Below are 27,838 nucleotides of genomic sequence, written 5' to 3'. Positions count from 1 at the left end.
TGCTCAGAATATTTTTTATTAAATTAAATACATTTTGCACCATATGGGTTAGCAAATATAGTACATTTTAGCAGTCCAACTCTGGAAATGAAATAAACAAAAATATCACCTTGCAGAGGAAGAAGTTTTGGCATCTTTTGAAAAGGTGCAACAAGTTTAATGAAATGAAAAATATCAAAACAAAAGGGAAATTGAAAAAGAGAACAAATATTTAACTACAATTTTAGAAACTTGTCCAAGAATTTAATATTATACATCCCAAAAAATCTAATTGTAAATGCAAGTTGGTGTCTTGCATTTGTATAGGGAGATAAATATATCCAGACATAAATTATTTCTCACTGAACCCTTCCGTTCCAAACTTATTCACTGGACATGGTCTGTGAAAGGACTCAAAACTGGGAAATAACACCTCAACATAATGCTGTAAATGACAGATTGGATGAAACCAAATAAAGAGAAAGCATTCTTTGGTCAACCAACCTGCCAAACTAAAAATATTAACATTTGTAATAAGAAGAATACACTAATATTAACAAATAATAATAAAATCAAAATGTCATTTATTTATGTTATTAATTAAGTTATCATTGTGTTAATAAATTAGAAGAAAAAAATTATGTTCATCAAGAAGATCCCAAAAACCAGGGTGTTTTTTTTCAGTTTAAAAACTGATATTTTTTTTTATTTTTTTTGGCAAGGGAGTCAATGCCCCTCTCTGAAACATGCCTCCAAATGTCTTATGAGGAATTGCAGCAATTTAGACTTTTAGGATTGCATCAAATTGAAACATTGAAGATGCAGGTTTGTTCCTAACATTGGCTTCAGTCTGACTTGAATTTATAGGCAGAACAATTCCAGGTTTAACCTTTTTGGTATCTTAGATGACCCCACCCTTGCATTAACCTGTTTTCCCTACCACGACAAAGTTGGATAAAGGTGGAAAGATTTCATGTAATCCATGGACACCTGTGAAGATCACAAATCATTGAAGAAAAAAGGTTCAGCGCACTGTCTAGTGGGTCTAGATGACCCAACTCCCAATGTTAAAGTGCCTAGGATAGCACAAGGGTTAAAAGAACTGCGTATAATCAGAATGATGTGATTTGAATTCATATTAATTTCAGAGAAGATGGTTGGAAATTGAAAAGAATGTATCGCTTTGGAAAAGGAGGCAGGAAAATCTTTAATTGTTTAAATGTACAAAGTAAATTTAAAATGAAACATTTGTTTAATCAGATTTAGTTGAAAGAAACTACAGTCCTCTGTCTAAAGTCAATAATAATTTTCTGCTATGAAGTTAATCTCTAATATTTCCAGTTTCCCAGTTTTTTACTTTCCTCCAATCTTGTGTTTTGCCCAAAAGCCTTTTGAGTCAGTAATAGATTGACAAGCCCATAGATAATGTTGTCACCAAGTAGCAGGGATTGTCCAACTCAGGGGTGGGCAAAGTTTTTGACTCATGGGCCAAAACGGGTTCTAAAATTTTACAGAAGGAACAGACCAGAACCAGATGCAAGGAGTGTTTTGGTAAACTACCTCATTAGAGTAAGAAATTAGATGAAATCTGGACAAAATCTACTTTATTTTTGTTTAAAATATATTTTATAACAGATCTTTTATTTCAAAACTGTGGATATTGTTCTCATTTTTGCGCCAATTGCATCAATGGGTTGATGTCCCTCAGAAAAAAACACAAAATTAGAAAAATGGTGCGTTCATGTGGAGTATAAATGATCGGAAAAATGACTGTCCGACTCAGAAAACACACATGAACATCAGAAAAACAACAAATCTTTCATCCTCATGAATGTAGAATAACTTTCTGCATCTTGGCAAAGGTCAATTTATTTGTAGTGCACAATCTATGGGGAGACAACAAAATTACTGGGAAAATAAGACATTATTTAGGATTATCTATAGAATTTATTCCAGTTTGGCAGATCAGAAATAAATAGTTACAGTAAATTAAATAGTTTAATTGGGCGCATATGACCTCGGGGCCGTAGTTTGCACACCTCTGGTCTAACTAGTTGAGCTTTTCATCCCTAATTTTCTTGCTTTCTTGAAGCCGGCATTGCAGTTGCTCATTAAACATATGAGTAAGCATCCTGACTCCCTGCCTCCTTTTCAGAGGTGACCACACTGTCAAATGTCAGGCTGCTGCAGTGTCAACAGAGAACCTGCTTGTTTGGGAGGTAAAGGTTAAGGTATGTAACCTCTGATGAATCATAATAAAGTTTCTCTTGTCTGTTATGTAAAGTAAAAGTAAAGATACTTCACTTTTAATGACACTCTTCAATGTGAAGTCATATGTTTAAAACAATTTAAGATAAAAAAAAATTCAAAGACTGACAGAAAGAAGGATCATGCTAATCGTGTAGTGTATGATCACAACAGGGATGGTAATTCTAAGTAAAAAAATGATAATAGGAAACGTGTTTCTTCATGATGCCAAAGCTATCAGATAGCATTTAGTTTATACGCCAAGGTGCAAGATAACACCACAACCTACCCTTGTGATGCTCTCCGAGGCACATAGAGTCCATACTAAGCAACTTCTTTGTAGAGAAACACACAAACACTCTCTGGGGTGAAACAACTCTCTGCCCTCTCCAAGGGGAAAGGTTTAAAAACATTTAATTAGGCTTTTGGCATGATTTCACTTTTAGCCTGAGGTGTTGGAGGAGGTTTTACAGACCTCATCCCTATTAAAGTCTCTCAGATTAAACATTCATGGGAGTAATCAGCAAACCCTATGTGTTCTCTCCTGCTGTACAACTTCACGTGCAGTTTGTGCATCATCTTTCTACAGCTTCATGCTAAATGATGTATACGTGTTGCCAGACCATCAGTTTATAATGTCAGATTCCTGCAAGTAGAATTTTTTTTTTTTTAACTGAGGGGAATTTAGTTGAAGCTCTGATGGATTTCTTTAAATCTTCCTGTTTGGTGATTCCAAAGACGGGTTGCAGAGCTGCTGTATGGGTGGAATGGTAGATGGGGTAAAGGGTGGCATGGTGTTCGGTGGTGGGGGGGTGGCAAGGATGGGGGGGCAACAGATGGTACGCCACGCTGCAAGGGACGTTGGCTGCCATGGGTGGGGGACGGGGGGAGGGATAAACGGGAGTGGGAGGAGGCGCTTTTCCCCAAAGTGCCAGCAGGGATGACGAGGGGATGGGTGGGGAGAGAGTCAGCGAATATGCATGCATACAGTATGTTTTGCTGTAAGCATTTGCATGCATGTTCTGTTGGAATGGCTCTATTTTGACTAAGGTTTCTCTTTTGGGGCAAGCAGCTGAAAAGTCCTGAAGCTTTCACGCACAGTTTCTCTGTGAACTCTCAGCTCAGGAGGGAGACAACTCCCCTTGCACCAGTACACAGCAAGTTCACTGGCTTAGGAACTGCAGGAAGATGATGTTGCAATTACTCGTAGCCCAGTTGTTGTGATCAACTACAAATTATGATCTTCAGTCAGACACCATAAATCAGCCTCGAGCAAAACTGCCATATGGGAGGCAAATTGAATCGCTCTTGTTTAATTTTTGAGCTTTTTGAACCAATCGTGGAGTTCCAAAGCGACAGCCAACAACAGAAAAACTGAAATTTGCCCTCAACATCCAGCGTCATTATCCTGTTCCCCCACTTCCATAACACCTTTGCATCCACATGCTCCCGCACATGCCCATTAAACACTGTCCCGCTGTTGAGATGGCTGCCTGTAAACACACCAGCTTTAGTGGTATATATGGTGCTGCCTATTGAACAGATGTTGTGGAATTTAGGATGCAAAACCACCCCTCCACCAACCCCCTGTCTGACACACAGAAATGTGTACACACACACCCACCCTCACCCCCCCCCCTCCCCCCCCCCCAGCTGGCCCCGCCATGAACGTGCCATGTGGCGCTCCATTCCCCTTGGCACTCTGACTCTGGCTGTGCCAGCCCCGCCGCGTCTGGCCGCCGCCAACTGGAAAGACCAAGAATACAGCAGACTCAAAGTGTGCTGATTCTCTGTGTGTATGTGGGTTAGAGTGTGTGTTTGCTTGCTTGCAGATGGACAAACTTGAGCTGTCAGTTAGTGGAGTGAAGAATGTGACATTTAAATATTCGGCATGAGCGATGACTCAAATGTCCCGTTTGTTTTGGTGTGGGATGGGATTGTTTGCATGCATGTCCATGTGTGCCGTGTGAATGTTTCTGTGCTCAGGTGTACAGTGAACACAGTGTACATGGCACGCAACGCTGTCAGTACGCGCATGCTGGTTGCGAATTCACTTGGGAATGGCGGTGGAATTTCTGTTGCCATGGAGATGTCCAAACTCATCTGTAATAAAATTTTGACTTGAGAGAGATTAATTTAGGGGATGGTGTTGATTTATTCATCCTGGTGGATACTCGCACTCGTGCACGTTAGCTCTGATGTGTAGTTTTGATGGCTGGCAATTTTGTGACTGGTTTTAATTTTTCAAATTTGTCGAATTTGGCTCACAATGTAAAAATAAAAGCAGGAGTGAAAGGCATAGAGGTTATAATACATAGTTGTACACATTGCACAGATTATAAAAAACAGACACTATAGCATAATAAACATAGTCTGAAGGAAAATAGATCCAAAAAAATCTAGAAAAGAACAAGAATTTGGGGTTCCTTGGACACAAACAATATTCCAGAGTTCCAATCCTGCTTTATTAGTAATTTTCCATCAATTCACATGACCGCTTACATGCTTCAGGTGCTGCAAAAGCTTTTGCTTCTTAAAACGCAGACCATATGTCTTGGATCAGAGGCTATGCTGCACTATTATTCTGCCCCCCAAAAAACATTAGATGTTTGAAAATGAACAGCATAAAAGCCTCATCATTGGGGTTCTTTTGTAGTACTAATACATTTATCAGATTCTCCAAATAAAACAAATGAGGTATATTTTAAATGTCACTATAAGAAAAACATAATTAATTTAAAATGCTTTTGTAAAAGTCATTTTTTGTCAAACTCTGACAGTATATTTCTCAAATGCTGTGGCATGGCATGGTCTGTTTAATTGCTTACAAAAAGGGGATTTTTTTTTTTGCTGTTATTTTATTTTATTTTTTTATGCGCTGAGAATGAGTCTTACACAGAAGTTTAACAATGAAAGCCCCAAAGCCTTTGCTGGAGTTGGTTTTCTCCATCCATGTGTGCAAAAGTTTGCTTAAAACCAGGCTAGCTGCTAATATGCCCTGTTTCTCATTCTATTCATCTTTTAGCCATAATATCCATTTGTTGCATTTTTTAGAAAGGGCTCTTCATCATTTTTGTCTTTTGGGACAAACTTTACTTCCTTTTTTGGATCAAAGGGGACAAACAGGGTACACTTTAAAGTAATGTGTACAGCATTCTTAATATTGGGACATCTTACAAGTTTTAGATCTGAGCCACATCTGTGTTTTGTTAATGTTCTTCTACTTTTCAGAGTTTAAAAGATAAATACCTCTATATTTTTGTTCGTACAAAAAGGATTATTCTTAAAAAAACAATAAAAGCTGCACTTTAGTTAGAAGCCTCCCTACATATTTTCTTTGTTTATTACACTCAATACAAAAAAGGCTATTATTGTAGGATTTATACCACTGATCAACATCTTGTAAAAGCTGATACCGTGTTATATAAGACTAACAATATTAAACAGACATACTGTATAACAGCTTTTTTCCACACGTTTGCAGCAAGTTGTGGATGTTATGAGAGCTATTTTCTCCATTACACCCACTTTTTGATATCACACATAGTTCCGTCCAACATTGCAACTAAAATAGAAACACAAAACAAAGACAACTTACCAGAAAATTTCTCAGATAAAATTATTTGTAGAGATCCTTTTCCTGGTATCTGACAAATTCAGCAGCTAAAAAAGACTCAAAGTTAGTGGCGGTTATTGAATTTCATCAGGGGATTTAAATTTATGGAAAAAAAGATGATTGATACACAAAGCAATTTTGGTAACCTGCTTTAACCACTTCTATTCATTGTTGTTTAATTCTGTTTCTCACAGTTTGATAAAAACAAAAGCTACGAAAACTGCTAAGAGTTGGACAGTTAAAGTATGGCTGACTGGAAAGTTTGATTTACTAAATCTAATTGGTCTTCACTTAGAAAAAGCTATTTTCATTCATCAACTCTGTTCATCCCTTTTGTACACAGAAATATCTTGTATTATTTAAGCAAAAAAATACTTTTCTGTAAGTTTTTAATATAGGAATGTATGTTTACAGAAATTCCCACTTTAAGTTTAAATCACTTGTTTTTCTTTTAATGACAGAATGTATTATCAGACATAGTTTATTTAAGAATGAAAAATTCATCAAACAAACAGATATTTAATTCAATCATATTGTAATGTAAATCTAACTGCAATGTTACTTTGTGAACCAAAACCATATTGATTTAGTTTGCCGGTGACACCCAGTCCCAGTAAAAATATCTGGTTGGATTACACTGTATCTGAAAATGTTCCAAAAAAAGTTTTGCTTTCTGTTAAAATCAAATATTGCATGAAAAGGGCAAACAATAACTTAAATGTTTAGACCCACACAAAGTTAAAAACCTGTGGAAGTAAAGACAAGCTAAAGAGGTGGAAGATTTGTAAGCGCTCGTGTGTGTGCAGCTTTGCACATGGTGTAACCATGCGTATGTGGGATGCTGTGGCAGTCTATGTATGTGTGAAAGAGCATTTAAATCCAGCGACAGCTGTTCATTAGTCCATTACAGCCCCACCTTGCTGATTCCTCAAAGCAGCACGCAGCAGCACAAAGACACTCCACAGGACAAACACATTTCATTCAAGTCTTCTCGTTCATTTCATTGCAGTTTAGATTTTACACTAAAGATTGCAGAGTTTTGGGTTAAAAATTAAAACGTCCATTTTTTTAATTGGCTATTGCAATTTAGAAAAGTCAAACTTGAAAATATTATACTATTATTATTTTACGTTATGTTGTTAATATACTGGCATGTAAGACTCAGTGTAATTGCATCCAAATTCAGAAATGTCACCAATTGCTCTAATAAATCCAAGACTGGTGTATTTTTTAATCAGTAAACATTTTTTTCTCCAGACTAACGACAAAAACTAGTCAACAAAGATATTAATAGCTCTGTTGATTCCAACATAATACAACTTTTTTACTCATATAAATGTAATATTTCATAATAGTTATCATTCAAGAGTTCTTATACCACAACAGAGGAGATCATTTTAAAGTGAGGAAAATCTTTGTCATTCATTTTACTGCTTTGAAAAGCAAACAAAATAAAACATTGTTGAGAGTGTTGGCTTTGACAAGACATTTTCAAAGTCCATCTCACCCAAAAAAAAAGAAGATTGTTCAAGATACAGTGTCATGTGACATTAACTTTTTTCATAAATGTGAATATTTTTACGTTTTTTAAATATAAAATGTTCTTTTTCAGATAAAAGTCAACATCTTTTTATGCCCATCACAAAGTCACACAAAGCAACTAAAGGTATCACTTCACTAAACAGTTAAAACATAAAATAATGGATATAATATTAAGCTTGTAGAGAATAAGTAAACATGTGTTGTTAAAAAGAAAATCAAAGTCAATGAAGGCAAACATTCAGCTTTGACTTTCACCCTTGAAGGGTTTTTATATGTGTGAAAAAAAACAACGTGAAATCAGATGGGCAATGCAAGTCTGTTTTGGGTTTATAAATCATGTTGTATTTATTTTAATAGTTTTATTGTCAGATTTGCTATACGTCTCTTGTAAACGAAAACACAATTCAAAATCATCATGATATACTGCTTAATCCATCCATCTTTTAAATCTGCTTAGTCCTTGGGTTGCTGGAGCCTATCCCAGCTACTGTTGGGTGAAGGCACTGTACATCAGTACATGTTGTTACAAATTGTTTAATATATCCAACTGGGGATTTAGATCATATTACCCCCTTCAACCCCGAATTAATTTCCCATTATATTAAAAAATATTTGTGTTAGTGAGTTTTCCATTCAAGCTAAAGTTGCAAAAATGGAAGATACAGCAAGAATTGGTTAAGAGGAAAAAAGAAATAAATCAAGGGAATGGATAAATGTTAGAGGACAGAGGTATCTTAATTTTGATTTTATTTAACATACATTTGATTTTTCCTTTAGTTCAAAATATTTTTACAAGTTGTAGCTCAATGAAAAAAGAATACAGTTGGGGGTGGCTACAAAGCTTGATTGGATGACTGATAGCTCACAGGTGACTTGTTGCTTTTATAAGCTTCCTTCTGTCATGGAACATCATGCTTTTTTCCAGATTTGTACTCCATATTCCCTCAAGGGATGAAACACTGAAGCTTCCAAAATCCTGTTTGAGCAAAAAAATTGATGAAGTGCTCTGAAACGTGCAGGATTTTTTGTTTGTGGAGTAACAAAGTCCTTTTTTTCCTCCTCACAACTTCTCTCTTTCTCTGTTTCTTAGAAGAAACAGATGGAAAAAGAAAAAAAATACAGTGATATTTAACATAAAAACACACCATTTGAGAGTTTTGCTGTTCCATATTTCTTCCCATCCTTTGTGCTATTTGGAAAGTATGGTCCGGGTTGGAGTGTTTCCGAAGTTACACCTGCTATGACGTCTTCTGAGGTGATGAAAAACTCTGCGGGATTGTGTGTGATTTTACACGTGGGTGACCAGTGATAGGAGCTCGACAAAGGTGTGATGTACTTAAAGATACTGAACGTGTTAGATAGAAGTGAGCATGTGCCATAAATGCTAAAAAATTTCAAGGAAGAAAAAGAAAAGCAAAAGTGAGGACAGCAGTGATAGGCCGGGAGGGGAAAGTGTTGTGAAAGAAGTAAGTGATGATGAAAAAAGAGGAACTGTGAGTGTAAGTTTTTGTGTGGGATGAACAAGAGATGGAAGACATTGGCAAAAGGCCAGCAAAAAAGGAGAAGAAATGAACAAACCGGTGAAGGAGAGACAGAGGGGAGAAAGGAGCGAGAGCAATGAGCTGGACTGAATAGCATCTGACAGGTCCAGCTGGGAGTTTGCCCACCCCACAGCACCGCAAAACCCCTCAATATGGAGGCCAATTAATGCTGCCCGTGTGACCGTGGCGTGGCAGCATCAGAGATGCAAGCCTCCTCCTTGCCTTTCCTTTCCCTTTTTTTTTTCCTCTGCGCCCCCTCTTCATTTCTTCACACTCCCCCCTAAAAATAAATAAATAAAAAATATGTACTCCACCATCTGTGCAGTGACAACAACCTCTATACCCTACCATGCACAACAAAGGCTCCACTTCAAGCACTGCTCTTAGGCAAACACACCATCAAACATTATACTTTTGTAGCCTTTTAAAGCATCATGGAGAGGCCCCATCTTTTTATTTTGACGATGTTATTGATTGGATTGCGTGTCGTATGTCTGCTCACATTTCGTCATGCTGACCGACGTGACTCGCACACATTCAGAAAATGCCTTTGCATTGCAAAAGCTGCTTTGTTGTAGTGGAATTCTGCTTCATGCCAGCTTCCTCAGTGTTTGACACAGCTGGGCGTGGCATAGATGGGGGGTCGCTGGCTGGTGTACCTGATGCCCACTGCAGTGGAGGTGATTCCTATGTGCACCAAACAAAACGAAAGTTAAAAATGAAAAGCTGGAAACAATTACACACCCCAGTCTCACAAACACTGAGATTTATAATATTATTTTACACAATTTGCCTGTTTTCCCTTCATATTGAAGTGAATAATCAAGAGGACTGCTTTACTTCTGCCTTTCCATATCCTATCATGTAACACTGATTACTCCCATTAAATATTTTTTCCAGTTAAATCCCTAAATATAATCCGATAAATGTTTATCTAATTCAATAAATGGGAGTTAAACCGTCCAGATGGGCATTTAAAGTGGAACAGGCCTGCCCCTGTAGCGCTGTGTTTGCAGAGTTGTCCGGGTATCTTATACCAGTTGATCCTATTCAGAGTGTTCAAATTGAACCATGAGACAGATTATTCAATTGTGATAATTGCGTGGCATTATTTGTCACATAAACTGGTTTTTAATGCATTACTTTGGCCTGTTTGTTGATCAAAAACTAATCAGAATTCAAAAGCCATCTGCTTTTATGAGGTCAATGAAAAAGGCCTATCATTGAAATAAATGTTAAAGGTTAAATCGTTTATCCCAAGCTTCCATAGGTCTTAATATTAACAACATCAATGATAATAATGATAATAATTACAATTTAATATTTTGATTTATTTATTTAAATGAATTATGTGGACTGATGAGATACAAAAGGTCACATTCATTTTTTAAACGTTTTTATTAAGATTAATTGAATATTTCTGTATTAATAATTCTGTTTGGTTGTATAACTAACACCTCCCTGCCTGACCGGAATACCCCCTTTTCCGCCACGCATGGAAACTAAGCTTGCTTTAACTTTGGAGAATAACGAACAGATGCTGAGTGAATTAGGAAAGAAATACAGGGTCCCTCCCACAAGGGCCACTTTGGCAGGGACCGCCTGGCTGCCGCGTGGCGCAGCTGGCACCGGGTCGGTGGCGGTGGGCTTCACTGGTCCCCGGCTTTACTGGTACTCAGACATTTAGCGACTTGGCACCGGCTCTTCTATTAGGTCTTCTGCCAACCACGAGCTGTCTTCACGAAAAGAAAAAAAACAAAGAAAAAACAAAGGCTAAGTGAGAGGTTAGAAGTTAGCCAGACCTCCACGTGCACCCGCGCGCGCAAGAAATGGACACTTGAAAAGTTATAATTGATCAACGTTTGCGCAGTTTGACGCACAGCTTATCTATAAATAACTAAATAAATTTTAAAAAGTTTAAGTCCAGTTTCAGTTTCAATTATGACATTACTTTATAACTTTCAAACAAGTCATCCAATCTTTTTTTAAACAACTTTATTGTCATATATTATTGAATTCGGAAAGAGCAAAACGAATTGTCTGATTGAACTTAAAACATGTTTCCCTAAAATTAAAATAGCTTTTATCCAGAATACTTTTTTGTGTTCTTATTTTGTTTCTTTTAAAATGCGTGTAATGAAAAGTTTAATGTTGTATTTGCCCCGTAGCTGTTTAAATATCACGAGGTTTCACATTTTTATTATTAAATTCTGCTCTTTTGAGATTAATACAAATGTTACAATAATCTATATTTACATTTTGATGATAATCTGGATTTTTTTCCCCTGCTGTGAGTTGTGTAAGTTTGCGCTCTCACGTGGATGCACGCGCGTGCCAGCAAACCACAGGCCACAAGATATTTTTCACCCGCTTAATGTTTCAAGCCAATTGTTGAGTCAGGCGGTTATTTTTGACCACACAACAAACTCATCAATATTTGGAGAAAAAATACGCTTAAAGGCCTTCATATGATCTGACGACTTTATTCTTTTTTAATTTTAATTTATTACCCCAAATTTCCATTTACCATACCTTTATCCTCTCAGAGTCGAACAGGACAATTTCCACACTTCAGTGCCCGGTACTGATTTCCCCTGGATGTCGGCACCACCATATGGGACCCAGGGCACTTTTCCAAAAGATGGGCTTGCTCCCGCTATTGACTTGAGAAATCACCAATAATGTGAACTGGCCCAGAAAATACTAGCATATACAAGGTGCTATAGGAGTCTGACAAAAAAGATATATTTTTTGTTGAAATACAAAACTTTTATTAATAACTTTTACTTCACTGTGAATGGACAAGCAGGCTTTTCAATTATTTTGACTGTTAAGGCTCTTTTTTGTACAAACTTCCCAATGTTTTATTATTATTTTAAAAAATAATAATAATTTAAATTAAAACATTTTCTTTTCAATGTTTCTGCAACGGCGTGACCCAAATTTAGTTGGGACCCGTGTTGACGTGCACTAAGCGCAGGCCGGTGCGTCAAACCGTAGTATTATTTCAGGTGTGAGGCCTGATCCACGCTCGACAGAGCTGCGTGTGGCTCCACTGACTGAAGGCAAACACTCTGCTCAGAACTAAATGAGAAAACCTGGCGGTTTGTTGCGTCTTATTTCCCCTTAATCTAAATTTTTCAAAAGTGTTGCGCAAGTGATGCCATTTAATGGGACTCGTAAATCGACCTCCTTGTATCTTTGCATAGAAATATTTAACGTTTTCTTAGAAAAAATGTACATATTTTGAAGGGGAAAGCTGTTGCTCATAAATGCATCAGTTTCCAACACAGAATGAAATAAACAATTCCCCATGCATTGTTTGGTCTTTTTTTGCATCCCGACCTGACCACTAATGTTTTACTTTACATGGCCATATTGTTTTTAAAAGTAATATTTTTTTAAATACAAATTTTGATTTCAGGTAATTATTTAATGATTTCTATTTTATTTTATTCTGCGTCAAGTAGAGTCATTATAACAAGCAGTTCTTCAAATAATTTACATGCTTTATGGTAGTATCCCAAAATCTACTGGGTCGTTTTAAATCAAAGGCTCTGTATCTATTAAACAATAATCTGATTATGAAAATACTTTAAGAAAAAAGTGGAGAGAAGTAGTCACAAAAAAGAAGTTTTTTTCCCCTGATTACGTCTTTTGAATTAAAGTTCACAATTTGTCAGTCATTTTTGGTTATTTTTATAACTCACATTTTCAGACAATTATAAAACACTTTATTTCCTTTCTTTTTTCATAACACGTCTCTTGTTGGCTTATAGTACATTGATAATGTCAATTGCACTGATTCTGCATACAGGATTATAGTGGACACACTTTGAAAGGGTGTACAACAGTACAGGGATGACATCAGAATACAGAAGATTATCAGAGGATGCTTTCTGTCACTTCCATGTCTCAAATATTTTAGGGATCTCCTGTATTTCCAGAACAATATAAGATTGTCATTGTAAAGTTCATAAGCCTGCTTGGATCATTAATCTTGTCAGTTGTGGAAAAATGCATTGAGGTCCTCATATGGTGGCGCCCTGTCATGGTGCAGGTGCCCGTCATGGAAAGGTGGAATGTTTTCTGAGTGCGCAACGCCACTGCGCGCTCCCGAGGGCCCAAACGGTAAGCTGTGGCTGGGCCTGGATGTGCTCAGTCCGGAGTAATGCATAGAGTAATGATAGTTCCTGTCTGTCTCAGGGGGCTCCTGCTGCCTCCCGGAAAGCCCGCCGTTCAGGCACACGGGCGGGCTGTGCTGGCCTTCGTAGTCTGGGCTGCTGTAGTCTGGAGAAGTCCCGCCCGTCGGGAACACACCCTCATATCCAGAGCCGTAGGAATGGCCTCTGATGTTGAGCGCACCCGTGCCGGGCTGGTAGTGAGGACTAGAGAGTCGAGAGCACCGGTAGGAGTAAGGATGGACGGAGAAAGGAGAACTGGGCATGTGGAAGCGGGCCCCATCCGTGCACTGTTCGGTCAGAAAGTTTCTGGTGTTGAGCTGCAGACAACCCGCCACCAGGTTGGTGGTGGGCTGAGACAGGCCTTTGCACAACATCTGCACGTAGCTCACAACATCTGGACGCTTTCCGTTGCGTAAAATCTCCCCAAGCGCCAAAATGTAATTCTTGGCCAGCCGCAAAGTTTCAATCTTTGAGAGTTTTTGGGTTTTGGAGTAGCATGGCACAACTTTGCGCAAGTTGTCCAACGCAGAGTTCAGATCGTGCATGCGCGTGCGCTCCCGTGCGTTGGCCTTAAGTCGACGCACCTTGGAGCGCTCAACGCGTGCGGGTGTCATCTTTCGTTTCTTTGGCCCGCGCTTCTTGGGTTTGTCCCCGCTGTTCTCATCCCCGCACTCCTCCTCCTCAGCTTCATCATCCTCATCGTCATCGCCGGCCATCTCAGACTCTGCTCGGCTGCTGCCCTCCTGCGGCTCGTCCAGTTCGTCCTCATCGAGGGCGCATCGGTCGTGGCCGTCCTTGGTCTTGCAGTCCTCGATCTCATTGTCCCCCACCCAGTCCGCTGCGAGCCTCTGGACGTCAGGCAGCACCTCACTGAACAGACGGCTCAACATTGTGGCGGGCAACCTGTGGAGGAGCACATCACCACTGCAGTTTGACTGTTTATGTGACTGATTTCTCATGGATTCGTTTTACGCACACAAACAAAACAAGAAAAGTTACTAAAGAAATTCCCCTTTTTGAGGACAAAGTTATATTTTTAAAAATAAAATTTGAAACATTTCCCTTGTTTGGTGGCTCATTTGTGCAGCACGTATTACTTCTTTTACAGCTTTATTTTTATACTTGTCTTAAATATAAGTCAAAAATAAAAATATGAAAGCAAATTTTAAAACTACACGTCCTTGCAGGTTCTAAACCAGATTGATGTTCAAAGTTTTCCACCTCTCCTTGTTAATTTTCGTTTTTTTTTTTCAATGTATCTCTCCAATAAGACAAAAATGTGTTCATCATGCGCAAATCAGCAGCGCGGGGCATTCTTCGGCCTCTTTCTCTTCTGTGCGGCTCAGGGAGCCACGTCAACAAGCTTCCTCTGATTTCCCACGGGACGCACCGTGAATGCGCGTCCCTCCTGCGTCCACGCACGAAAAACACCATCCCAAAGGCATTCCAAAACACTGATGAACGCACGGGATCGAAAAAGAATATTTTATCCGTATTGGGAGTCAGTATCTAAGAGGGAAACATTTTGAAATTTATAAACATTCTCTATTCCTTTTAAAACCTGAAAAGACAAATCAGATATAAAAAGTACAATTTTAGTCTTCTGAGAATAAGTCAGGAAAATAATTTCAAACCGGTTTAATTAGGAACATTTCTTTATTTCATTCTAACCAAGATTTTTCCTCCTTAGGATTTTCTCACATCAATACATTCTGTTTTGACTCATGATTTAAAGAAAATGTACCTTGTATTTGCTTGCTGAGTCCTATTGTGGCGCATTAGCATCCAGGAGCTCAGATGTGAAGTTTTTTCTTTCCTTTTTTTTTTAATCTTGTAAGCACAATGTAATTAATGCCAACCAATACCTTGTCAATTAGCCTGTGTCTCTCTGTGGAGATTTCTACCCCCACGGTGCTCATCCTGCAGGAACACACACATGTACCCCCCACCCCCACCCCCTTACATGCGCACACTCGCTTACGCACCACACAAATTTGACTTTTATTGCTCGATTTCTGAGGGAAAAATGCCACTTTTGCCACACGATTGAAATGTGTCCGTTTAATAAAATAGAATTTAAGTTAAATAGATTAGAGTCGATCTCTTGTGATCAGCTCCTTGGAGGACAGGTTGGAATCAAAAAGATCAAATCACACAAAAAAAGAAAAGAAAAGGGAAAAAACGTGTTGTTCCTTATGATCGATGACGCTCAATGCATGAACATTTACTAATCTTCTCCTCACCAGCAGTAGCAGCATCCCTCCTGCCCCCTCAGCTGCAACACAAAGACTAAAACAAACGTGGAGCTTCATGTGAACCTGCGGATGCGTAAACGTACCTCCGTAGTGGAGCTCAGAGACAGGACAGAGCCGGTTTGTTTATACCATGTCTCTCCAGGTGGGCACCGCATCCACACGCCTTTGCGCGGCTGCTCTTGCAGGCGAGACGCTGCGTGTCTGTCCTCACACCTTCTCTCTTGCCCTGCCTCCCTGCTCTGTCTGCTGCAGCCGCGTCTATCCTCTGCCCAGACGCGCGGAGGGAGCCGTGTGGTACCTCAGAGGCAGGACTGGGTGGGTTACATACGAGCTCTGATGCCAGGCCCATATGGCTGGCACGTCATTGGCAAGAGCCATCACATGAGAGCGGGTGATTGACATGCGGCCGCATTCAGAGAGACTGGCTTCCCCTCGGGGAGAAGGACTCGCCATCTGTCACTGAGCTGAAAGAGAAAATGGAATGAGAGGATGGTAGTGGGGGAAAAATCCTCCGTTAGCCTCTATATCGTTAGGAAAAAAAACAGGGTTAATCTCACATAGAGAATTTAGAGAAACAACCACCTTAAAAGATGTAGTTATAGAAACCCTATAATGATAAGCTGATCGGCTCACAAAATCGGATGCCAATAAATAATCCCCATAAGAACTGTGGGAATACAATTTCAGTGAAATAACTAAAACAGTATTATTTTCACCATCATCAAATGTCAGAAACCTAATTCCTTCAGCGGCCTGGGATGATTCCCAGGCCATGAAGATCAGAGAGAGCAATTGTCTAAATGACTCAATTGAACTCAGCTAAGCAGAGCATCTTGGTTTGTGCTGCCAGGCTTGGCACAGGTGCTGGTGGGCGGACCGGTGCCAAAGGTGGCAGAGGTACAGATTGGAAAGAGGGGCGAAGAGATGGGGCAAGATCAGGAACAAGAGGGGGAGAGAATAATAAAGAAATCCAGAGGCGCATCATCTTCTGAGTGTTGCTGATGATCACATCTTTGCTGAAACATCTGAAATGTTTCTGCACCTGACCTTTCCCACCCTCATAATTGATGAATATATAGTTCATGGCCAGAAAATATGGTTGAAATCCAAATGTAAGGAGAGTGAACGTTTTAAATATATATATCTTTAGAATAAAATAAAGAAGTTAAATTTCTTTAATTTTATTTGTCCATGTATTGTGATCCAAAGTGACATAAATGATACATGGTAACTAAAAGATTTGATAAGAGCTTTAAAATAGAGCTATTCTAAAAACAAACAGACCAGATTAGATTACTATGAGCAAAAATCATCTATAAATTAATAACAAGAACAAACAACAAAAGACAGGGTCAGTAAATGCAAATGGGGCTTAATAACACACATTTATTCCACTTGTTCTTGTAGCTGATGTGTCTGGCTTGGATTATGTCCTCAGTGCTAGGTCATGGATTTTATGAGAGACCTTACACAGACTGTATGTTTTAATTACCAAAGGACCCGCAATTTTCTGCAAAATTACCATTTATAGTTATATTCTAGTGACATCTGCTGGATTTAAAAAATTGGTGCAGTGGACTTTGTCAAATACGTTGAAAATTATACTTTAACCACCTATATACCATTATATTTTGCTTTTCTTTCCATATTTTTAATTTGTCTTAAAAAGTATTTTGTTTGTGGAAATATACCCCTTAAAATTCATCATTTCAGACTCCTCACATTAGGATTTTTTACATTTTTTTAGAACTTTATTGCCTTAATATGCAATATTTTAGGGAATTAACGTAACAATAACAAACAGTAACATGTCCTAAGATGGAGTTCATCCTAACAACATCACAACAAAAGAAAGAAAGTAAAAGAAAAAAGGAGCTATATAATACGGAAGAGGATTAGAGCCATGGAGAAAAAATAAAGGGCCAAAAAGAATTCTGATTTTTATCTCAGAATTTTTACTTTAATCTCAGACTTCTTACTTAAATGTCAGCTAGAACTTCTAGAAGTCATGAAAAAAAGTCAGAATTCCTTACATGAAAGTCAGAATTTTGAGGAAAACTTCATAATTCTAAGGAAAGTCCCAATTCTGTGATTAGAATCAGAAGTTCTTTTTTTCTTTTTCTTTTTTTCTACTAACTTGTCCAGAATCAGAAGTTTGAGATCAGAGTCAGAATCCGTTTTGTTCCAATTTCAGCTGTAGTTCAATTCAGAACAATTTTATTTGTATAGCCCAATATCACAACACAGTTGTCTAAACTGACTTCACACCAGTAATTGCCCAAAACATAAATTCAGTTGTAAAATGTGTGAGTGCGCGATTGTGGCCCTGTGACAGCCCGGCGACTTGTCCGGGGTGTACCCCGCCTTCGCCTTACAGTAGCCGGGTAGGCTCCGTCAGCCCCGTGACCCCATAAGGGATAAAACGGGTCCAGCAAATGGAAGATCTTATTTTTGGGCAATGCCAAAAATCATGCTAAAGGTAAAGTCCCATTGGACCCATCCCCTCAGGGAGTTGCATTAAAGCTGCAATCTGGAATCATTTGGTGGTCTAACTCCCCAATCCAACCCCTTAACTCTGAGTAAAAGGCAGAAGGCACTAAGTTCCATTTTTAGAGTCTTTGGTAGGACACGGCAGGGATTTGAACTCACAACCTTCCAGTCTCAAGGTGGACAGTAACCTGGTTGTGTGTGATCATGTATGTATTGTCACCACAGTTTGTCCAGCACCTGTCTGCCCCAGCTTGGCCTATATAGACATAGGATCTCATGTGGGTTCTAAAAATTACAATTTTGGTTTTCCAGTCAAAAGTTTTGATTGCAAAATATTTGTATCTTAATATATCCCATAAATTTCAAGTTTTTAACATATTTATTTGATTTAAAGAGTAAAATTCAGACATAAACGGCACTGATGCAAAGTCCAGTGTGTTGGCGCCATCTTGTGGTAGATTTATATAATGCATTTAAGGATGAGCATTTTAGCAGTGCAACAGTCCTGTTTTTCCATTTTTTTTTCTGTTTCTGTCATAAAATTATAATTATAATTATTACAAACATATATAAAATTTCAGTAATTTATGTCATTTTGATCTTTAATTCCCCTCTTTTTAAGGCAATATGATCTATCAGACCAGAACGCTCATGACATCTTATCTACATGGATGTGACCTGAAGTCTCTATCTGAAAGGCTTACTCTCAAAGTTTGCAGTCATGTGTCATCTCTGCTTGTTTTGAGCATTTTCAAGTTATAGCTGCAGTTCAGCATGAATCCATCATGTGGGAATTCTCTGCCTCTATCTCTAATTAACAGTTATTGCATATGGAGCCCCACATATGAATCAACAGGAACATCTTGTCCATTGCACAGTCTTAAGAAAATAGTTAGAGTTTGACTGCTAGCCAACACATTGTTGCCATAGTGCATGCAGTAAATCCACCTACACAAAACCAGAATAAGCCGTCTCTTTTCTAGCTTTTCATCCAGCACCTGCACAGGCATTCATCTCTCACTGACCCCAGATCTTGTAACTGATACTGGAGGACTCTCACACATGCTAACACTGCACTGCAAAAGAAGAAGAAAAAAAAAAAGCGGTTGCTAGGCAATACATTTCTTCACTGACTTCTCGAGTATTTATCAGACTGATTTGGTTTGCTGGACAGCAGAAAGGAAGAGCTCAGCTTTTCCCTTTGCCATGAGGAATATGAAGACATGGTTGAAATTTTTAAATCACAAACAATTTTAAGATAAAAATGGATCTCACCTTAAAATCTACATTAATCTAGACTTTTGGCATCTTTACGCAACTGGAATCAGTCCCTCTACATATTACACGCAATTTTAAGCTAAAATATTGTTGCATTCTCTATGTCATAAAGATTTCCAGGAATTATTCATGTTTTTTTCTCAGAGTGATCTTTTATGTGTAATTTATGGTGAACCGGTATACAATGCATTCATAACAATACCTCTCTGCAAACAGACACACAAAATAAATGTCAGCGGTGGGTTACGATTTAACACTTCATTTGTTTATTTTAAGACAATATCTTTTGTTTAAATTGTGCCATAAGGGATGTTTATAATGAAAAAAACCCTGCATTTTGGAAATCCGAAGCATATTTGAAAGGAAACTGTTTATTTTTGTTTTTCAAAAGTGCCATGTCATCAGGTTTTTGACAGATTATTATGGGACTAAGATATCTCTCTAAAAAATGGTTTTAAAAAGGGGGATTAAAGTTTAAAGTTCCAGCTGAAAAAAGGCTTTTACTAATGTAGAATAAGTGACTCCCCCCCAGCCCCACCCCAGTATAAAAGGGTGACAAAATGTCATTTAAAAGTAAATTTTCATGCCCATATCCAACATTAAAAGTGGAGACTGGTCTAGAACTGTGTGTCTGTGAACTGCACTCACTTTAGACGAGTCAACTTTTTTTCACACACTTTCATTGTGAGCCACTTTTTAAGGGAAGTTTCCCACGGGACCTGAAGGGACCATGCACTATAATAAAGCTTCAGCACACATTTGCCGTCTTCACACCTCTCCTTTCCCCAACGGGTAGAATAAATCAATGTCGCAGTGAAAGACGCATGCGAGCAGCAAGGGAGGGAGGGAGGAAGAGGAGAACAGGCAGACCGGGGAGGAAGCAGACAAAGCTGTCAAACTCCAAAATCCGCTGTGAGACAGAGCTGCTTATTCATCAGCGCTCATCTAATTTTTAAAAAAAAGTGAGATTTTAAATCAGGGAGGGATGCAGGCTGCACAGGGGGATAAGTCGGAGTTGGACTTTAAGTTGGACATTTGTGCGCGTGGCTGTGGAGGGGCCAGGCTGCCCGCAGACGCAAAGATGATGGAGGAAGACAAGGACGAAAAGAGGAAGATCCAGTTTTCTGTGCCTTCATCCGTGCCAGTCCAACTGGACCCGCGCCAGGTGGAGATGGTGAGCTCCAGGAAGCGTGCCCACACAGATAATAATAGTGTTTAATAAGCAGGTCAGACCTGTCTTTGTTAGGAAACATAATTACTCTTTCTGTTGTTTTAGTTTTTAATCAATATCTTCAGTTTGATCGGTTGATTTTGTGCACAGACAGAGGTATTGACAAGTATGAGAAACTTTCAAGACTTAAAGTAAAGCTTTCCTTCCTCCTTTTGTGTGTTCAGTCTTTCACTGAGGTGAAAAGACAGTTACATAACTCCTGCCACTGTATTTTGATGCATGGTGGGCAGCAGCAGGGATTAATCTAAACGGTGCAGCCGGTTTTTCTGAGGTTTTTGAAACATTTCCTCCCCCTCAGAGAGATGGAAGCAGAGGGGAAAGTGAGGGTTGCAGCAGCATGTGTAATTGTGAAAATGAGAGGTGCTCAGCAACACAAAAATGAAACAAAAGGTCACATAATTGCTCATGTAATGGAAGGAGGTGGAGAATATGTTATGTAAAATGAAAAGGCTGATTTATTCAAAAGCCATATCAGACAGGTAAAAGCTGCATTTGTGCAGCAGTGTGGAGCATTTGAGCTCACTGAGGCAAAAATGACACATTTGGAGGTAAATGTGCTTTTAATTCTGGTTTAGGAGGAAAATCTGTGTTGGTGTAACGGTGGCATGTCAGACATCTCCAATTGAAGGGTTAAAATGTTAACAAAGCATCTGGAACTGTAGTTTTATGCTAGAAAAAAATATTTGTCTTTTAGATGCCCAGATGTTTCACAAGTCTGCTGCTTATAAAGTTCATTTGTTATCTTCTTCTGATTGGTCCAAATCTAATCTTCTGGGGTTAGTCGGTAAATGCATTCCTAAATTATGTCCCACCTGTTGCTTAAAGAAACAGTAACCAGTCAGACTCTAATGTTTGCTCTGTTTAACATCCTGTGAATCATGCTGCTTTGATGGCATAAAATGATTTAAAAAAAAAGACTTTTAATCTCCATTGTTTGCCGGTCGTCAGTGTTTCAACATAGAGCTTGGTGGCAGTGATTAGATTTAATTTGATTGGAGGATTTAAAACACGGGTGAACTTCAATCAAAATTTTTTGGCAATTTTTTCCTGACGAATGGGTCAGGTGAAAGACATGTGACGCACATACGAGACGTAATTAATCCAGCCACAGCAAAAGGTCAAAAAGCAACTAAATGTTAGTTAGATCCCTTTTTTTGACATGTGTTCAAAAGGAAAAAGAGGATTTCTGTTCACTCCGCACTGATTCTTTGTTCAAGGAGCCTCAAAGATGCAGTTGAAAGTCCTGAGGAGGTCATGGCTAAGATTGCTAAGTCTGCTAACTTGCTGCCAAGCGTTTGTGAAATGGGACTGAGCAAAAAATTGTGCTTTAGCTGCATCTTCACAAACAGCAACACTTGCATAAATGCTGTGCCTCGGTGTGGGTCTCTTTTGTTTGTTTTTTTAGAGATGAACTGCAGCAAAATCGTCTAAATATGACATGTTTATTCCTCTGGTTATTTTGTTATTTTTAATTTGGTCCTTTCCATCGTGACTTCCTGGTGTGGGAGGAAAGCAGTTGAAAGCAGCACATTCTCTAAATGTACATGACCTTCTTGTCACATTGTTTTACAAATCATCAATAATGATAGAAGGTTAATGGACGAGTTCTTAATTGTGGAGTGGCCCTTCAGTTCTAAGAACTTTTTACAAGCAAATCTGTGAAACCATCCATTTGTGACATTATCCCATTAAAAAAAAAGTGTTAACACATTTTCTATTTGCTCTCTAATTATCCACTGTCGCTCATATTTGCATTTGTTCCCCAAACCAGACGACTGTGTTTGGTTGGAGAGAGTAAATGATGAATATGGATGAATCCAACAAACAAAAGGCAGTAAGGGTTGTTCCAGAGTGAAAACTGCCCACACATCTCATGCCCACACTCAGAGCTGTGATTGGCTTCTCAGCCACTCTTATCTAATAATGCTCTCCGGCTATAAACGGCTTTAAAATTGAGAAATGGGCACACTTTTAGGACATTATGAAATAAAATTGTCACTTTAGCTTTTTTAATGAACCAATGAATCTTCAAGATTCAAAATGATACTAAATACAAACTCACTAAAGTGTAATATTTAAATGCTCATAATTTTAGCAATGCTCAGTACATTAGTTTAACGCTAATATCTTCCTGAAAATAAAGAGTTGAAAGTTGTAAAGGGAGTTAAAAAAATTAATAAAAGGTATGATGATTAATTATCAGATGGTGAGGAGAAAGAATTTAAAAAAATCATCCCCGGCTTGAACCCTTGATTTCGTTCTGATCAGAGGAAGGAAATCATTTTTCTCTTCTTGTCTCTGCTAAGATTCGACGTCGGAGGCCGACACCTGCCACGCTTTTCAGACTGACAGATGCAGCGTCTCCTGAGGAAGACAGTGGCCAGCGTCAGGTTGCCCAGTTGATTGTGTTATTCAGTAGTTTAAATTAAAAATTAACATAAACATTAGCAAATTTAAAAGGAGACCCAATAACACTTATTAAAACGTATGCTAAGTCCAAAATAGGTGGATTTTGTTTTGCATTTTTACCAAACACATTAAAAGAGTCACATTTGTTTATTGAAGACAGCTAAATAGCAAGAGATTTATTCAATCAATACATTTATTTAGGTGTGTCAGGCAAAACTCTTGTCCTCTTCAAAGGTCAAATTTAGAGGTGCTTCTTCCACAACTGCAAAAACATGAAAAAAGCATAAAAAGGTTTAAAAAATGAATACTAAATATGAAAAAAAAGTAACCTATAAGAGCTTTCCATTAATGACGTGTTTTCCTTTTCTCTGCAGCGGTCCCTGGGTGAAAAAGGCGTTTTAAAACCTAAACTTGTTCATATGTCAACTTACCAGCCACCCTCTCTAAAAGGTAAATTCATTTTTTTGTGAAACTCTCTTTGTCATTAATTTTACAAAATAACAACAGTAGAATCAAGGTCAAATAACGTGCGGTTTGTCATCTGTCAGGATTAGGAGTGTATTTATAAAAAGAACACTGAAATGTGTGTCTGCTTTGGGTATCGCTGCAGGAATGCATGTGTTATGTGAGATTAGGAGGAGAGACAGCTGTGGGTCTGTTCTAGATCATCCTGGATTGTGAAATACAGCTGGAATCTCTCTCTCTCACACACACAAACAACAACAACAACAACACACACACAACAACACACACACACTCTTGCCTCAATGTTGACTTTCCCCAATTTTTTCAATGAATTGCTTGTTTCACTCTCTTGAACTATTACTCTGACATATAACTCCTTCATCTTGCAACACGTATTTACCAATTTAGAATTGCTTTTTTTAAGAAAATAGTGAAAATATTGTTTATGGATGCAAACAGATACAAAAAAAAAAGAATAAATTCATAATGTTGATTTGCAGCTGTCCAGAGGATGGCCCAGGCACACTTCTCCTCCTTAGACATGGACAAAGAGACTTCTCCAGCGGATGAAGAGGTGCAGCGTGATGTGAAGAGGCAGCAGATGGGCGCCGCCACAGGTGGGGGGGCAATATTCAGATTTTTTTACTCACGTTGGAGTCGTTGCTTTACAATGGATTCTCACTTGTACTTTTTAAATTCCTTCAGTGCCAGATCCGTATGAAGAAAGCAAAGCAGGAAAATCCAACAGCGAAGGCTGAGCTCAGCCTTGACAAATGAAAAGAAACAACACCCAGAACGAGGGAGGAAAGAGTTAATGACAAAAGAAAAGAGGTCTGAGAGAAATCAAGTCGGGAAGAGTGTTTGTAATTGTAAGATTTTGTGTATGCATGCCACAAAAACGATTAATTCGGGCAAACATTTCTGTTATTTAAAAGTTGGAACTCCTTTGAACAGATTAGATCAGAAGTAAATTAATATTTTATTTAAATTTCAGAAACACTGCAATAGAATAACTAATTTCCAAACGTGTTTTTTGTTTATATATTCAAATGCTGACCAAGAACCACATTGATTTGCCTAAAGGAATTAAATATAATTAAAAAAAATGATGTAGTTATAGTAACTTAAGTGTGAAGTATTTAAGTTGTGTTACTAGAGCAACAATGTTTTACTGAAATTAGTCTAACAGAAAGGGAGTTTTTATTTTTTGTACAGTTCTCAGCCAGAAAGTGGGAATGAGGTTGTGGAGTGAACGCGGTGCATGAATGACCTTTGATAGATATTCTCATGGGAGTTCTCTCAGGAACTGTACACGTTTGCAAGGTCAATGGGAAAAAAAAGATAAATGACAGATGGTGCTGTCGTAGTCATCATAGATCAAGTTTAATGCCATAATTTATACCTTCTTTTTTTTTTTTTAAGTCAAACAAGCTTGTTGACACATAACTGTTGGGGCTGAGAGATATCAGAAGTTTTTAGGTCCAGGTGATGATAAAAATCATAAATCTGCTCATAAAACTGGTTTTCCTTTTACAACATCGCAGGTTGTGTTGTAGTTTGTGGAGTTATGTCTAAAAATATTTCTTTTAGTGAAAAAAACCCCAAACAAATCAGATAATTGAATTTAAGCGAGTTGTGTATCCTTTAGGCTCCCAAGCTTAGACCCAAAATTCAAATATTGTCAGACCATTTCGTGTCAAATTTGCTATGAGGTTGATTTTGAGGTTTATGATCAAAAGCATTAGAAAATCTTAGGATTTTTTTTTGTTTCTTTTTGTTTAATTTACCACAATTAAAATTTTTAAAACTGTCATGTAACTTATGTCCTCTATTCTGCGCACCGTTGACATCCAGTAAATAATACTTCTAGTTCATACAATATTTAAATAAAAGCGTTGACCCATTTACCAACAATAAAACGTTCTACATTAGTTGTTAAAGTAAACAAAAACTTGAAACATGTGCAATAAATGTTTTATTTAAAGAAAAGTCAGCGTCAGAGGGCACATAATGGTTATTGAGGGGAAAAACACATTTATCCGAGTGCAGGGCTTTAGCAGAGCTAAGAATGTTATTGTTTGCATGATATCCTCCTTTATCAATATTTAGAGCTTCGTTGCTGTACTAGGTGTTTTTGTGATTACTGGAGAAAGTCCTTGAAACGTTTCTAGCGCAGCTAAAGTGCTTTGGCAATACAAATGAGTTTCATGTGTTTGCTCAGTTTTAGAGAAACACGCTTACTGTCCCTGAAGAATACAAAATAATAAAGATTAATATTCAACTCGTGTGATTTCTTTAAAATACTTTTGGATGATCGCAACACAGACAATTGTGCAAACCACAAATATATGTGACCTTTTACACAGAAGCAGCTTTTTCAATTTCACCGACTTGTGGATCATTGATTGACTGCCTTTAGAAAAAAGACACCTGTTACATCATCCACCCCCACCCTCATGTCTGGAGGAAGCGTGTACACCTCCAGACGAATCAGAGTGTAGCCGCTCTCCTTTAAACTGGCACACACCTGGGCTTCATCCAGTGGGACCACAGGGATCCTCACACCAGGCCCTGCGAAATAATAACTCTCTCCAAGGGCTCCGATGAGCAGGAGGTGGCCACCAGGCCGAAGGAGCTTCCGGGTGTGTCCCAGGGCTCTGGTGAAGGAAGGTAAGTCAGGGCTGACGCTTTCCAGGCAGAAACAGGAAACCAGGCAGTCGGCCCCTGATGGAGGAAGGACATCAGGGGCCAGAGGCTGAGAGCAGTGAACATCGATGGGGACGACGTCTGTGATGACTTGACGCAGCTTGGCAGCTTTTTCTGTCCACTCTGAGGGTCTAACAAACAGCATTAAATGAAACGTTACAAAGAAAAGCATTTGGAAATACAGCATGTGGATGTTTGACAATGAAAAGAAGCCTTTGTATTATTTGTTATAGTTGTTTCCTTCGATAACTTGAGGTCTTTCACTTTACAAATATGCACATGATAACACAATTGCAATCCAAAACTAAGTGTACAAAAACATGACACATCGTTTGAACAGTAGATCTCTGTTACTTACTGCCGTCCCTCCAGTTTGCAGACGTGCTGTAAGTACGGGGTCCAGTCCAGATTACATCCTCCCTCGTCCCTGAGCCAGCGCTTCAGTTCCTGCCTGTTCACATCCAGGAAGTCCGTCAGCAGAACCTTGTTGAAAACCTCGCAGCCACTCAGCACCTGGTACAAAGTAGGACCTGAACCGATGTCAACCAGGAGCTCACCACTCACATCACCTAGATGAGGTGGAAGAAAGGGTGGAAGAAAAAAAAACAAAATTCACAGTTTTCTCTATCTGTCAGTAAATATAAACTTGTTTCTGAAAACAACAAAACTGAAAAGGCTTGCAAAGTTGACTGATCTAAATGAAAGAAGAAAGAAAAAAATAGTTGTGACACGCCGCTATTCTTTGGTGGAAACATCTACTGGTAAATTTAATCAAAAATGGAGTGCCTTGACTATTTCCCACCTTCAGTGAAAGCTCTGTGCAGACATGCCAGCTTCCATGGTACAATGCTGTCTTTTCTCTCAAAATCAGCTCGCGGTGGAGTGTAGTTGTACTGCAGATATGCTGCAGGATCAAATTTCTCATAACAGACTGCCATAGCAGCCACTCCATTGTCTTTCCTCTTCTGTTCCATCATCCCCTGTGTGTTGAAGGTCCAGGTCTCCACGTTTGTCAGTGATAAATCCAAAGGTACTCTTCCCTTTTTATACCTGGATGTGTCGGTGTGCCATTACACAAGAGGACGTGCTTTGGAGCACTTTGTGCAGATAGTCATCCTGTTTTTCTGTCCGTGCTGCCTGATAGGATTTGTTGTGTTCACTTTCTCTGCCCTGCAGCACTGATACCATCAGATCAGAGGTCTTCCTTCAACACTGGACCCACTAATGGACTTGTCTTATAGCTTTCAGGTCTTTCACGCACCTTTTAAAAGTCGCCCATATCTGCACTATCATTACACACAGGGCCTTTTGCAATCCCAAAGGCTTTGAAAAGCACAAATAAGTCTATATTTTATGTAGACAAATTTATCTTTCTTGATGAACTCTCTTCATGGTGAATCTTTATGTAGATGTGGTCATTGGCGATGGAGAGCTGTTCTCAGGTATGAAAATAAAAGTTTGACGTGTTTTCATTACAGAATAACTTTGCTATTTTTTGTCAATGTCTGCTTTAAAAAATTTACAAAAAATCTTCAGATTGTTTTTTAAAAAAGATGACTTAAAAAAGAAAGGCAACAATTCAGACTTTTATTTTCTTTTAGATACACTTTCAAAAGTAGGATTTTCAAAATAAAATCCACAGGACAAGCTATTTTGCTTAAAATTACACAGGTTACAAATAAGTGTGATTGTCAATTTTATCTAAAAAAAAATCCAAGCTCCAATGTCTGAAAACATCTTGAAATGATCTTTTAGGCTTTTTTTAATAAACTAAAATTCATTTTAAAATTAGAAAAAGTTATATGTGGTGACACCCAACAGACCAATTAATTGCATTTTCATAGTCGTTTTATCATTTAATACTACACTCTGGCAAAGATCATCAATAAGAACTA

At 38.5% G+C, this 27,838-nt stretch overlaps 3 protein-coding genes across 7 annotated transcripts; 1 reads left to right on the top strand and 2 right to left on the bottom strand.

Moving 5' to 3' along the window:
* Positions 1 to 12,636: 12,636 nt before the first annotated feature.
* LOC101171533 (neurogenic differentiation factor 2) lies at positions 12,637 to 16,101 on the bottom strand. Of its 4 annotated transcripts, none has more exons than XM_020712170.3 (3): positions 15,947 to 16,101; positions 15,353 to 15,828; positions 12,637 to 14,012 (listed from the first exon to the last, which is right to left on the bottom strand). In XM_020712170.3, the coding sequence occupies exon 3, from the start codon at positions 13,997 to 13,999 to the stop codon at positions 12,929 to 12,931; it is 1,071 nt and encodes a 356-aa protein (XP_020567829.1). In that variant the 5' UTR covers positions 14,000 to 14,012; positions 15,353 to 15,828; positions 15,947 to 16,101; the 3' UTR covers positions 12,637 to 12,928. The 4 variants fall into 4 exon arrangements, with proteins under 4 accessions (XP_020567829.1, XP_004080429.1, XP_078793083.1 ...); XM_004080381.5 differs by having other exon boundaries at positions 15,448 to 15,828; positions 15,947 to 16,096; XM_078936957.1 differs by lacking the exons at positions 15,353 to 15,828; positions 15,947 to 16,101 and adding an exon at positions 14,854 to 15,346.
* A 3,801-nt stretch (positions 16,102 to 19,902) lies between these two features.
* On the top strand, positions 19,903 to 25,518 carry LOC101171783 (protein phosphatase 1 regulatory subunit 1B). 2 transcript variants are annotated; one of them, XM_011488194.4, is made up of 5 exons: positions 19,974 to 20,306; positions 22,670 to 22,753; positions 23,147 to 23,222; positions 23,738 to 23,854; positions 23,943 to 25,518. In XM_011488194.4, the coding sequence occupies exons 1-5, from the start codon at positions 20,118 to 20,120 to the stop codon at positions 23,993 to 23,995; spliced, it is 519 nt and encodes a 172-aa protein (XP_011486496.1). In that variant the 5' UTR covers positions 19,974 to 20,117; the 3' UTR covers positions 23,996 to 25,518. The 2 variants fall into 2 exon arrangements, with proteins under 2 accessions (XP_004080430.1, XP_011486496.1); XM_004080382.5 differs by lacking the exon at positions 22,670 to 22,753 and having other exon boundaries at positions 19,903 to 20,306.
* pnmt (phenylethanolamine N-methyltransferase) lies at positions 25,195 to 26,976 on the bottom strand. Its single transcript, XM_004080383.5, has 3 exons — positions 26,746 to 26,976; positions 26,302 to 26,512; positions 25,195 to 26,074 (listed from the first exon to the last, which is right to left on the bottom strand). Exons 1-3 carry the CDS (start codon positions 26,918 to 26,920, stop codon positions 25,636 to 25,638), a joined length of 825 nt encoding a protein of 274 aa, XP_004080431.1. The 5' UTR covers positions 26,921 to 26,976; the 3' UTR covers positions 25,195 to 25,635.
* Positions 26,977 to 27,838: the final 862 nt, after the last annotated feature.

The sequence above is a fragment of the Oryzias latipes genome, chromosome 19 (genome assembly GCF_053564925.1).
Source record: "Oryzias latipes strain Hd-rR chromosome 19, Olatipes_Hd-rR_3.1".
NCBI lineage: Eukaryota > Metazoa > Chordata > Actinopteri > Beloniformes > Adrianichthyidae > Oryzias > Oryzias latipes.
This window is presented reverse-complemented; position numbering and strand designations above follow the sequence as displayed.

Coding starts and splice junctions, on each gene's coding strand:
- pnmt (XM_004080383.5), bottom strand. CDS start 26,920: ATGATGGAACAGAAGAGGAAAGACAATGGAGTGGCTGCTATGGCAGTC. Junction 26,513..26,745: donor GCACAGAGCTTTCACTGAAG/GTGGGAAATAGT, acceptor CACCTCATCTAG/GTGATGTGAGTGGTGAGCTC. Junction 26,075..26,301: donor TGCAAACTGGAGGGACGGCA/GTAAGTAACAGA, acceptor GCTGTTTGTTAG/ACCCTCAGAGTGGACAGAAA.
- LOC101171783 (XM_011488194.4), top strand. CDS start 20,118: ATGCAGGCTGCACAGGGGGATAAGTCGGAGTTGGACTTTAAGTTGGAC. Junction 22,754..23,146: donor AAGACAGTGGCCAGCGTCAG/GTTGCCCAGTTG, acceptor TTTTCTCTGCAG/CGGTCCCTGGGTGAAAAAGG. Junction 23,223..23,737: donor CCAGCCACCCTCTCTAAAAG/GTAAATTCATTT, acceptor GTTGATTTGCAG/CTGTCCAGAGGATGGCCCAG.
- LOC101171533 (XM_078936956.1), bottom strand. CDS start 14,543: ATGGTGTTTTTCGTGCGTGGACGCAGGAGGGACGCGCATTCACG. Junction 14,013..14,499: donor AGGAGGGACGCGCATTCACG/GTGCGTCCCGTG, acceptor GCTCCTCCACAG/GTTGCCCGCCACAATGTTGA.